The sequence below is a fragment of the Drosophila suzukii genome, chromosome X, assembly GCF_043229965.1.
Source record: "Drosophila suzukii chromosome X, CBGP_Dsuzu_IsoJpt1.0, whole genome shotgun sequence".
In the NCBI taxonomy this organism is placed as follows: Eukaryota; Metazoa; Arthropoda; class Insecta; order Diptera; family Drosophilidae; genus Drosophila; species Drosophila suzukii.
The window spans coordinates 6,608,526-6,621,455 of record NC_092084.1 but is presented as its reverse complement, the minus strand read 5'-3'; the positions used below and the strand labels follow the sequence as shown (position 1 = coordinate 6,621,455).

Genomic DNA, 12,930 nt, shown 5'->3' with positions numbered 1-12,930 from the left:
CCCGTGCCCTGGTTCCGGAGCACAATTAACATGTGTGTGGGTGGGGTGTTCTCTATACATATGTGTTTTGTGCCGAGGGGGATGGATGTGGGTGCGTTGGGTGGTCCAACTTAAATTTTAACCAGGACCACCTCCTTGATTGTGTGTATGTAAGGGAACTACAAAGGTCTTTTAGGCGAGCAGCTGCAAAAAGTGGCCGCAGCTCTTAACAACACACAACGTCGCACACAAGTGCTGGTTGGCTTTTTGTTCACTTTTCTAATGCCTCTCTATACATATATGCGAATGCAACTAAGGCAGCAGCCGCAAATGAGGACCGCCCTGTGACCTGATCGCCCAAAGCCAGATCTACAGGGAACAATTGCAGGCTAAACACCCAAAGCTATACCCTTACCCATACCCATTCCCATACTACCCCACAGACCCTGTGCCCCCTTCTGAATCTCTGAATCTGACCCGAAGCGACCTCCCACTTCCTTTCGCTGCTCCGTCTCAACGGAGCACCATGAGCAGCAGCTGTTGGCAAGGACAATTAGAAGGACCTGAACCCACTGCATGTATATACTTTAGCTGGCTTAAACAAAAGAGGCAGACCAGCAGTTACCGCCCCTGCGAGCGTGCTCCCAATAAAGGCGCAAAAATTATGAACTTTGGCCAAAGATGAACACGCTTTTAATTTATAAATACGCATGGGCATGGGGCAAACAAAGGGCTGAAAGAGATGATTGCGGATGAGACGGGGCCGCCCCACATAGAGCAGAGACAATTCCATTTGGAACACTCGGAACAAAATATGAACTTTCAAAAAAATGTACTTCCAGTTTTCCATTCTAGAAGACATTCATTCAGTTTCAAACATAAGTCATTTTTTAAAGTCTGTTAATATTTAAGTTAATTAATAATGAATATGATTAATTATTAAATCTCTTCTGCATGAGAATACCAATAAGACTTTCATATTAAAATAAATAAGTACTGAATGTATTTTTTTTATAATAAATGATAGTATGGTTTACAAAACTAAAGCAAATACATGAGTTAGAGTCTGCTTATTTGAAAGGTGGGGAAGAGCATAATGGGAATTTTTCTAAACGATTTATAAAATTGAAAGTAATGTTATAGAAAAGTATTTTTTAATGAAATTTTTTTTTCCTACCATCAATAATTAATCAGAACTTATTTCTAATAAAAGTTTAAGTTATAGGTGGATTATTATTCCGAGTGCATGGAACAGGCGGCTGCTGACAAAAGACTCACATATAACAACACTGAATAATTTACAAATTGTGCCAAAAGTTTAATCAAGCTCTGCGCAGGATGAAGGGAACCAGAGCAGCCAATCGAACAGTCCATCGGCTTGGCTCTATTGTGGAGATCTCCCAGATCACCTCGAATAGCAAGATATCAGGCATCAGAATGACAGCAACACGTGGCTCCTGCTGACCACGTGTTGCTTTAAAAACGTAAACAAACCGTTGACTCCGAGACCCGAGCCACTCGAGTGGTGCCGAGCGAGGACGATTCCCTTGGTGGGGATTGGGGACTGGGGGGAACTGGGGTCCTCAGACGTTCTCAGCCAACCGATGTTTGAGTGAAACACGGTCGGCGGCATCGCTCGGCGAAAGCTCTGCGGACACGAATCCGAATCCGAATCCCAGCTATGAACAGCAGCGACTGGCTGCGAAATGCTTGATGTTCCGGCAAAGCGATTCCGCCGTTCTGTTCTGCCATTCCGATTCCGTCAGTTGTTGTGCTGCCGCGATAGAGGACGGTACCCGTGCGCGGATTCTTCATATATGGTATATATGGCATATGGCATACTGCTCCAATTCCCAAGTTTTTCAAGTTCAGGCGGTTCAAAAAAATTGCTTTCGAGTGCTTTACATAATTTTTTGTCTGTGTTCCTTGTTTTTGCTACATGCTGAGCGTTTTGTTCTTGGATGGCAATTGAAATTGTGAAGGTCAGCGCGTCGTGTCGTCGCGATCGGACTCTCATTTGAGTGTGTGTCGTAATTCGGCGAAGAGATCAATAGCTGTGAAATAGGTTAAATATCTGCGTTTATCAAGACTTTCAAATCCAACAGTACGTATATGATCTTGATTACAGTAGCCACAAAAATGGGCTGATTTGGGCTTGTCTATAGAGATGATCACCTCTTTGTATTCAAATCTTATGTTTATCGCGCTAGTCACGTGTTAAAAATCAGACATTACTTAAAATGTTAAATTTTTTTAAACAAGTTAACGATGTTAAGAAAGAAAGATCAGAATGAATTTCTTAGCCAAGTGAGGATCAGTATACAAAGTACATCCTTTCAAAACATAAAATGTTTTTATGAAGATTTTTATTTTCGAAACAATTTTGTTAGCTTGAGTACTGAGCCTTGCCGAGTGTATTCAAAAAGGATATGTATAGTTCTTTGGTTAATTTTCTATCCGTGCTATGCCAAAAACACAGCTGGAGCTGTGCCAAGTGCAAAACCCTTCGAAGGGCTTCGGCTCCCATTAGGTTCTTCCCACATGGGTGCGGAAAAGTTAAGGTTTACGGCCTGGCCCTTACGCCACTTACGCATGATTGGAATAAAAATGTCCTGCAGGCGGCAACAAGGACATAACAATATACATGCGAGTACAAGTGTAGCCGCTGCCGCTCCTGCTGCTGCTGCTGCTGCTGCTAAAACGTACGAGCGCCATTAAGTGTGGCAACTACATACAACCACCTTTCGCACAAGACACAACAACATGAAATGGTTGCAAAATATGAAACTGCTGTGCCGGAGTTGGAGTCGGAATACGGAGTATTATGTCCAAAACCACGACGCCGACTGGGACTACGATTCAGTGCGGGTATTAGGGACCCGGTCCCTGGCCAGAAACGTGCCGTGGCACAGCCTGCTCAACCTCACTAGTTGATAGTTGTGGATAGTTGGTAACGCAACCCCTTCCGCCCCGACCACATATGCATATGGGCCTCCGTCTCCGGTCATGTCTGCGCCCGTGTCTGCCTCCGTCCGTCCGTCCGTCCTTGTTGATAACTTAATAGCAGGACAATGCAATATTTTCCATTTACGAGTTCATTTCTATAAACGGATGGGTCGGTCGGGCACCTGACTCCATTCTCGGCATCCAATTGGGCTGCCATTCGTTTTAAATTATCCACCGTCAAGGGCTTTTGGACAACTAGTCGTTGCTATTTTGGCACAGGATGGCTAGTTCCGAATGAGGGAATATCAGCCATGATCTTCGTAGCATAACCATTTCGAATCCTGTCCGCAAAAGCACATACATACATATATTCTTAAACATCCTGCGTACGCACGGCGGGTGCAGTAATTTCCCCATGAATATCACAATGTAAAACGGAAAATCTGCAGCCGACGTATGCATGGATGTGACACAAGTCGCAATAAAAACGTGTGGCAGCAGCATCACCATCGGCAGCCAAGGCAAAACCAGGAGAAAAATAAAATGGAGATGTAGTAACAAAATTAAGAGAGGGCAACTGTATGGGCAACTTTATAACGTGCCGCACGTGATGCTTGTGCCCAGCGGAGTTCACATTGCACTTGGTCCTTGGCCAGTCCTCACCCGAAAGTCTCCCGATCCTGATTCCGTTTGCGTGCGTGCTATGTACTATATAACCCACTGCCTGTCTGCAGATACTAAATCACCTTCAGCTCCCTTGAACAATTCTCGGAGCACGATCCTTGGCCTTCATCCGGCTGGGAATCTGGTCGAATTTCCAGATTACTGGCTACACCCAAAGAAATAAATACCTCGAAATAATGAAACCATTCTTAAAAAAGCTAAGAGATTATTTTAATAAGTTAATTGCACGAAAAAATTTAAATGATAATGGGGATGCGACACAAATCACCAGGATGTGGAAATATCTTAACATTGTCATTGGTAGGGGTATAAAAGTATGCAGTAAGTCTTTCAGAATGAATTCATTGTACTACTTCTGAGTTCAAAAATATATTGTTGCATACTTTTATACATCCAACATGATATTTAAAAGCGATTCCAAACCACAGTAAATAGTGTGTCACCCCCGAACATAAATGTACTATAAATAAGCAAATGGTCCGTCTCTTTCAAAGCAAAAAAGAAAAAACATTTTGACTGTGAAAATTGAACACGTTTTAGCCTACTTTTAATACCAAATTCAATCTCATTAAAATTAATAAGCACAGTATAACAGATATCATCTAATAAAAAAAAAAGAAAAAACATTTTGACTGTGAAAATTGAACACGTTTTAGCCTACTTTTAATACCAGAAATCAATCTCATTAAAATTAATAAGCACAGTATAACAGATATCATCTAATAAAAAAGAAAAAAAACATTTTGACTGTGAAAATTAAACACGTTGTAACCTACTTTTAATACCAAAAATCCTCCTCATTAAAAATAATAAGCACAGTATAACAGATATCATCTAATAGGAAAAGCATCTAGCACAAATAGAAAGAAAAAACATATTGACTGTGAAAATGTAACTCGTTTCAACATACTGTTAGTACCAAAAATCATTCTCATTAAAAATAATAAGCACAGCATAACAGATATCATCTAATAGGAAAGGTATCTATTAAAAAAAGTAGACAAAATGGCATTTTTGCTGTGGATACAACACTGGTTTCAATTACCTTTAATGCCGAAAATTCATGATTTTGTTTTAAATAAATTTTTTTTGGGGTGTAAATCTGGGATTGTGTCTGCAGTGGGCCTAGACTAGAAGCATTCCAAAATAAATAACAAAATGGGACTGTGGAAGTTTTTCCTGTTAATTGCTTAGCAGCTGGGACTTTGCTATTTACTCCAATGATGGAGCTGAATTGAAAACATTTAATTCCTCTATGGCTGTGTTAACCCTTTCTTTTTTATACATTTAGTGGAAAAACCCTAAGCATTCCCTTTTGTTGCTCCCTGCGCTTGCTAGTTGGCAATTTAAATTAATTCCTTTATACTGGACGAATATTTCCATTGGTCTCCCTTTTACGATTTTTTATATTTGCTCTCCGAGTTCGGTCCGCAAATGCCACACCTCAGATACTGTATTCGGATTCTGATATTAAGCGGTTTAAGTAGCATTGTGCAGATCGCAAATCCTTAACTTAAATTACGCCAATTATCCGCGGAGTAGCCTTCCCTGCCCGCAGTTCACTGTTCTATGCTCTTCGTCACTTCGAATGCACTAAAATGGTGCGTAAACAATTGAAGTAATTGCCTACGCGAACTGTATAAACATTATGATAAATATAAACAAAAATTGGCCCATGGTCACGGACCAAAGAGAATGTGTAGTTAGGAACTACAAACAGACTCATAGTAGGTGAGCTTACGAGCCGAAACCACGAGATGAGGTGACCAGAAAAGAATAGATCGTAAAAAATATTTACGGGCAATTACTCAGTATGGTTCACCATGTGGAAACTATTCAGCATTTGATTTTTTGAATTTCGAAAAGCCTTCGCCAAAGAGTGAACCAGCATTCAAACATTTATACCAAGCAGCCGCGTACTTACGAAGTGAATAAATATAAAAATAAGCTGCCGAAACAGAAATTATCTATACATTTATTTATACATTTTTATTGAGCGCGCACAAAATGTATTTCATAACTCATGCTGATTGGTTCTTAAGATGGTGATGGGGCGACGTGTCTCGATCCTAATTATAGACACCAAAATAGTATAAAAATCGAGAGATCAACACTGATATACGTAAGCTTTAAAGCACCAAGGGAAACATTAAAACAGACACATTCAACTAATTACCTTTGACATCAGATTGGCTGGAAAATAATTTACTTGCTATTCTAGAATTACTTATTTATTTATTTATGAGCCTTATGAGCAAAAAGTCTATAATTTATTCATTTATGACTTTTTATTTTATTTATTATGATTTCTTTTGACAGAATGGTTTAATAAATACTCCCTTACCCACCACCCTGTCGTTATTTTCACAGCTCATGCATGTAAATGTCCCGCCCACTCTGCTCCCACTTAGCATATATATATAAATATATATGTTCGCATTCCCATTCACATCCACCTGCAGTCTGCAGTTCGCAGTTCGCAAAATGTACGTAGCTGCAGTTGCTGCAGGCATGCATAATTGAAGAGCCGCACGTGTGAAGTCGCCAACAGCTGACGCAACTAAAGTCATCAACTGGCGCATTTGTAGTTCCAGTTGCAATTGGAGTTGCAACTGCATGTGGACCAGGAGCTGGATGCTTCCAGTGAAGGCTAACTGCCACAGCCTGCTGCATATTTTAATTCCACCGGTTTGGCAGACCATTCGGCAAACGAGGATTCTATAAAGCAGCCCTTGCAGACGGGGATTTATGGCTACAAGGCTATCAAGTCTATACAGAAACATATGCGCTTCATTATACATATACATAATAATCGCAAACTAATAGATTTCAGTGATGCATACATTTAAAACAATTAAATAGGTGTGTGCTTTCGACAAAAAAAAACCAAAGGTGTCAATAAAGAATGCAATTACATATTTTTTCAATCCAGAAGCCACATCGAAAAAAAACTTACTTTCACTGCATCCTTTTTGGACTCTTAAAAGTGAATTCAAATCCCCTTAAATATAAAGATTTAATAAAAACAAACCTATCCAAAATATTTAAAAGACTGGAGAGCCTATGGATTCATTACAAATGAACAACTTTTATTTGTAATGCATACTTTTAGGCACCTTTAAAAATGTATCACTACAGATTTATTTGAACCACAAGATTCACATACATTATTATAATTATATCAACGCAGGTTAAAATAAAACCTATAATAGGGGAGTAAGCCATAATGGATTTTCAATCCAGAATACCAATGGATTCGTTACGAATATCCAAATTCTTTTTACTGCATACTTTTAAACACCTTTAAAAGAGATTTTAGTAAAGTGAAGCGTAGCCACAACTTTAAATATTTAATTGCACTTTCCTTTGCAGGATATTTGAACAGCCTAGACAGCCATGAGCGTGAACTCATGCTGCCACTAGCTGCAGTGCAGCAGCTCAGCAATGTTGGCTGCTGGCAGCAGTGAGATCAGTGACTTTGGGCCAAACTCGCAGCGATTATCAGTTGGCACCACGCCGAAGCGGGCGCACAAGGCCAGCAGCCACCGACCTGGTACCGGTTCTGGTTCCAGTTCTGGCCCTGGCCCAATGACAACTGGTAGCACCAGCGGTCCAAGCGGCAACGGAAACAGCAGTGGAGCAGGCTCAAAGGGAGGAAGTGGAGCAGGAGGAGGAGGAGGAGGAGGAGGTGGTGCCATGACTGCCACCACTGTGACAGCGACGACAGGCAAAGCCACGGTCAGCCATGGCCATGGTCATGGTCATGGCCACGCTAGGGGGAATCGCAGTGCCCCAGTTGGACGCTCCAATGTGGACGGATTCGTTGGTGGTATCGAGACGTATTTGGGCCTCATCGGATGGCGAAAAAAGTGTCTGTACACTCTGCTCCTGCTGCTGATGCTGCTCATCATCACGAATCTCGTGCTCACCCTCTGGATACTCAAAGTGATGGAGTTCTCAACGGTAATTACATGCCAGATCTCTCTCTCTCTCTCTGTGGGATATTGAACCCCCAACTACTCAACTACTCAACTACCAACCTCTAACCCCTTTCAGGAGGGCATGGGTCAGCTGAAAATCGTACCCGGTGGCATACAGCTGTCGGGACAAGCGATAATTATGGACATGCTGCGCGCCTCGACAATCCGTTCGCGGCACGGACAACCCATCTCCATAGGTGAGTGAGTGAGTGTGAATTGCGTTCCCGTGGAACGCCTCTGGCCTTATCGAGCGATTAGGTGCGAACAAACACAGGCAAACCCCACCACTCAGTGCGACCCCCACGCCTATGCCACCTATTAATATTCATTTCATACATTTTTACTGCCCACGTTCCCCCTCAACATTGCACATTAGGTTGGTTAGATCGTGGTCACGCCATGATGAGCTATCGCTTAGGATTTGGGGTGGACTGTCACAGTTGAACTTCCTATGCAAATGTCAAAGTCATGGACACCTCCACCTCCACCTCCTCCTGCTCCGATGACTGGCCATTCAGCCATACAACTCGTACACCCCATCCATCCATCCAGCGCATGTTTAATGAACTGCGCTGCCGGCCGCTATTATGCAGCCTCCGAGGAGCATCGGCAGGCCCATTTGTTTTCCTGCGCTCGAGGGCAAGTGCGCCGAGCTTAAACATTCATGGCAGACTCATAGGTGTGGTATAGGTAGGATACATGGGGCAGGTGCAAATGGGGTACGACGACGGACGACAAATGTGTGCCGGTGCCAGTCAAGACATAAATCAACAGATATCAAGCAAGTTCAGCACGGCAATGGCAAAGACGCTAAGCGTCGCTAAATGAGATCGGGGCTGTTGCTCCTCCAGCACCTTGAACATCTTGAACAGCAGCCAAGATGTACAATTACAGATAAACCATATGAAAGCACGGCCAGAAGAAGACTGATGCGATTTCCAAGGGACCTTCGTCCATGTGTCGACAGGAAAGTGCTACCAAAAAGCAGAACCACCGGCAGCAGCGGAGCATTTCCCTTAGCGATAAGCAAGAACCGCAGATACGTGCTCGGAAGTGGCTGGTGGGGTGGTGTTCCTGCTGCAGATGGTTCGGACGGATACGGATCCTGACTGAGAGGGAGAACCCACCCACCAACCAGGTGGCTGTCAGCGATGGCTGATAGTTGATAGTTGATAGCCAAGAGCGATGGCTATGCTCGACCGCGACGGACCTGAGACAATGATATAGGGAATAGGGGAGCTGAGATTCGATTTCCGTTTCCGGCGTCTTGTTACGTGCTATCTTAACCAGGTGACCATCCCTCATCTGCATGCATGTGTGTGTTCTGTGCGGCTGTTTAGCGGTGTGTGTTTTCTTATTTATATTGCAATTACTGCTAAAATTATCCGCATTTGTCATACAAACACTCGGTTTAATTTTCCCCTGCCCTTATCATACACAATCCCTCGTATATATCTCGATATCTATCTCATCTTTTGTGGCATCTCTGTTTCTGTTTCTGTTTCTATTTCCTTGGCCATTTCTTGTCGCGACTCCACAACTTTACGACTCCACAACTCCATCAACAGAATCATCACGTAATTTTTCAATCAATACACGTGACCCGAATGGCATGATTGAGAATCATTTATTTCTGGGACACGATAAGTTCGAGTGCCTGTCCGCTGGATTTCGCATCAACGACACCAACGGACGCAGCCTGTTCTCCGTGAACCGCAATGAAGTCACCATCGGAGCCCATTCACTACGGATCGACGGCGAGGGCGGGGCCGTCTTCCGGGAGTCCGTGCAGACGCCCCATGTCCGCGCCGAACCCGGCCGGGAGCTGAGGTGAGTAGCAGCCAGCAGTTGGCCAGCCAATCCCAATCCGATCTACGGAGTTCTTGTGCTTGGCCAGGGCCAATTAAAGTAAAAGAAATCGAAAGCCATGTCGACCGGTGTTGAAATTCAATGACTGCAATAAATTTGCAGGAATTCGCAGTAGCATGGGGGCAGCAGCATCCGCTCCGCGTGGGGCATTCTGTGGCATATTAGTCCGCGTTCTTGGGTTGGGGGAAATCTGAGAAATAAAAAATTAAAAGCAAACACTCGGCTGCATTGGTGTTCGTGGGCCTCTGTCAACGTCACCTTTGCGGTAACGAAAACAACACAACCCGCCCCACACATCGTCACAGGACAGGTGGTGATGCACTGCACCTGCACCCCGGCACCACCAAATCCTCCCACCTCCCCCCCACTAGGTGTCGGTATTCAGCTCACTGAGCTCACTCGGGGGGGAGCAAAAATATTTATACACATTTGTCAGAAATGTACACAAACGGTGGCAGTGAATTAAAAAGCGCTAAAGGGGACAGACTTTTTTTTACCCCGTTTGGCTAACGCCGGAATCGGACTGGGATTGGGCTAAAATGGGGCTGGAAAGGCAGTCGCTGCATTATGCCACCATACACATATCCCTATCCCATGCCATTCATCCATCCATCCATCGTGTGGGTGCCTGTGTACACATGAACCATTAACAGGATCGGCGGCTTGTAATAACATTTTCATTGACAAATTTGGTGATAGCTGCCTGTTGGTTCATGAAAATTACAAATTGTCTGGCACCAGATACACGGATACACAGGCGCAAATATTTCAGTTGACGACAACACAACACAGGTAGCTGATGTCAACGCAAAGTCATATCAGCAATTCAAATTGAAATTGCAATGTTTTTAAGGCACCACTCATGCATTCGCCGCCGCAATTGAGCGACTTTCCGTTTCATTAGGCAGACGTTCTCCGGTCATCCAGTGAATCCTCCCACTGTTCCACTGCGAACTGTTCCCCATTCACTAACCAAGGTGCCGCTGCGCTACTGATTTAATTACAGACTCGAATCGCCCACCCGCCAATTGGAGATGACGGCGGCCAAGGACATCAATTTGCAATCGCGGGCGGGAGGCATAGAAGTCGTGGCCCTGGAAGACGTGAAGTTTCGAGCCCTCGATGGGAGCGTAAGTATGATTAAAGGCTAGATCCTGGCCATGTGGTTAGATCTGAGTCTCTAGTATGTAGATTGGAGTAGAATGTAGTACATAGTCGCCAAATCACACTCTTGTCCTCCATGCTCTTGCTCTTCTCCAATGCAACAACAGCTGCGACTGGAGTCCTCGAAGATACTGATGCCCAACCTGCGGACGGCCCAGCCGCCCATCCTGGGCACTGCCCAGAGTAGGGATCACATGCACCGCGTCTTCCAGCTCTGCGCCTGCTCCAACGGCAAGCTCTTTCTGGCGGCACCGCATTCGATATGTGCGGGCGATGACTCCACGGTTTGCAGATGATTGCACGACGGCGCGCGCTGGCAGTCCACATCCACGTCCACGTCCGGATTCGGATTCGGATCGAATTCTGGTTAAGGAGAGCTGCGTCTCCAGGATCCGGACAGTCTGCCTGGTATGCAAGTATGCGGTTCATGGATTCACCAAGGAGCAGATCACAACTATGTATATCTGTAAGCACAGGCATTACCCATACGCACACGTACATGTTGAACTATTCATATGCTAACTGTAACATAGAACGGTATACCGTATACCTAATTAGTGGAAAACACTTAAACAAATATGACTACTGATCACTGATTATCGATTGCTGATCAACCGTGCGTACGCGAATATCCTGCGACCAGAATCGTTCATACCCACTCTCGAGGGAATTAGGAAATTGTACCCAAACTCGAAGGACAAAATCAAGAGCTTCTTAGACACTTGGATGTTGTGTACTAGTATAACAAAAGGCAATTCGGAGACATAGGCATTTCCCCAAATAGACATATACATACTATCACCAAAGTAATTACTAAAGAAGTAAATACATATATAGACAAATATAAAACCATAGTCAAACTTAGGATGCCGTCAGCAAAGAAACCCATATCTGTATTAACATTAATTGAGGCCTAAGATTTTTTTAACTTATTTGGTTTTAGACACCAAGTTTTATTTTTTCTAAAATGTTATCATAATAAGAACCATTTTTGACACAGTTCGCCTTATATGCATAACGCGATTCCCTTCTGTTATCAAAGCTCTAGGCACAAATTAAGTATTTCTAATAGCTTTTAATTATTAATTCTTCTTACTGTTATTATTAATAAACGAATTAATAGAATGATACAATTTACGACGATTATGTTCAGTATAGATTTCAGATGATTTGTTAATAAAATATCCGAACCCTTTCCACAAAGCAGTCCAGAGATATTGTACATAAGACTGTCTAATTCATAGAACTCAAATACTGCATTATAGCATCACACTGCAATACAAATACAAATTGAATAGGACGTACTCTTAAATGTATTCATGTAGATAATCTCGAAACGACTAATGAAATTTAGAAAATGTTTGTACGATAAACTACGATCAGAATCAGAATATCCCAAATCCGAAGCAGCATGCTGGCATTAAACACAATACGAAGACAATGAAATATCATCCAATGAATCGCAAGAGCTATTTATACCTATACCTAAATGTGTAATATCACAGATACAAATATTAAAACCAATACGAATATGAGTATAAATATGAATACGAAAATAAATATGGGTTATGGAGTTTGAACATGGCTATGGATATAAATATGAATAGAGTTGAATATGAAATTGCCGTTGAATTTATCAAGTGTGAAAGCACTTGATATATAGATAAATATATAAATAAAAAAATAAATGTATATGTATCTGTATCTGTATGTATGTACACCTAATGCAAATGCTTTTAAAGGGACAGTATGTTTAATTTGTTGTTGATTTTTTTTTTTTTAGCACGATTAGGAAACATAATGTTTATATAGGAAATACGGAGGAAAAATACGAAATCTTTATATCACATATATTGTAATACAGCAAAATACTTAAAAAGAGAAATACATGCGTAAACAAGAAACCTATCAACAACTCAATCTAACTAAATCTATTGGAAAATAAATCCAAGAACGTATAGTAAGGCGGGAAAAGTGAAACAACAACTCCTGACCCTGCAATTGGTTGGACATACGGATTTTTAATTCGACGGCTGGGATTGTGCGCACTTTTTCCAGCAAAGCGCTCAAACGAGAACTCAAGCCGAGTGCTCGTTGGTTAACGCCTTCTAGCACCACTTAGATGAAATCGCAGAGAAGAGGAGAGTGTTTCAAGTGCTTTGTGGGTGCGTCTAAGCGAAGGACTCCGCCGCCGAGGATGGCAGAGTGACGATGACAGGACTCCAACTAGCTAGACATGGGCCCTGCACGCCCAGCACAGCCGGCACAAGTGATGTGGTCGTACCCGTGGTCGTGGTCTTGGCTTCGT

General features: G+C 42.8%; 1 protein-coding gene across 1 annotated transcript; it reads left to right on the top strand.

The window, feature by feature from the left end:
- The first annotated feature begins 1,729 nt into the window (after window positions 1–1,729).
- On the top strand, window positions 1,730–12,526 carry Scgdelta (sarcoglycan delta). The gene is made up of 6 exons (XM_070997391.1): window positions 1,730–2,083; window positions 6,982–7,572; window positions 7,666–7,786; window positions 9,158–9,419; window positions 10,465–10,588; window positions 10,730–12,526. The coding sequence occupies exons 2-6, from the start codon at window positions 7,054–7,056 to the stop codon at window positions 10,916–10,918; spliced, it is 1,215 nt and encodes a 404-aa protein (XP_070853492.1). The 5' UTR covers window positions 1,730–2,083; window positions 6,982–7,053; the 3' UTR covers window positions 10,919–12,526.
- Window positions 12,527–12,930: the final 404 nt, after the last annotated feature.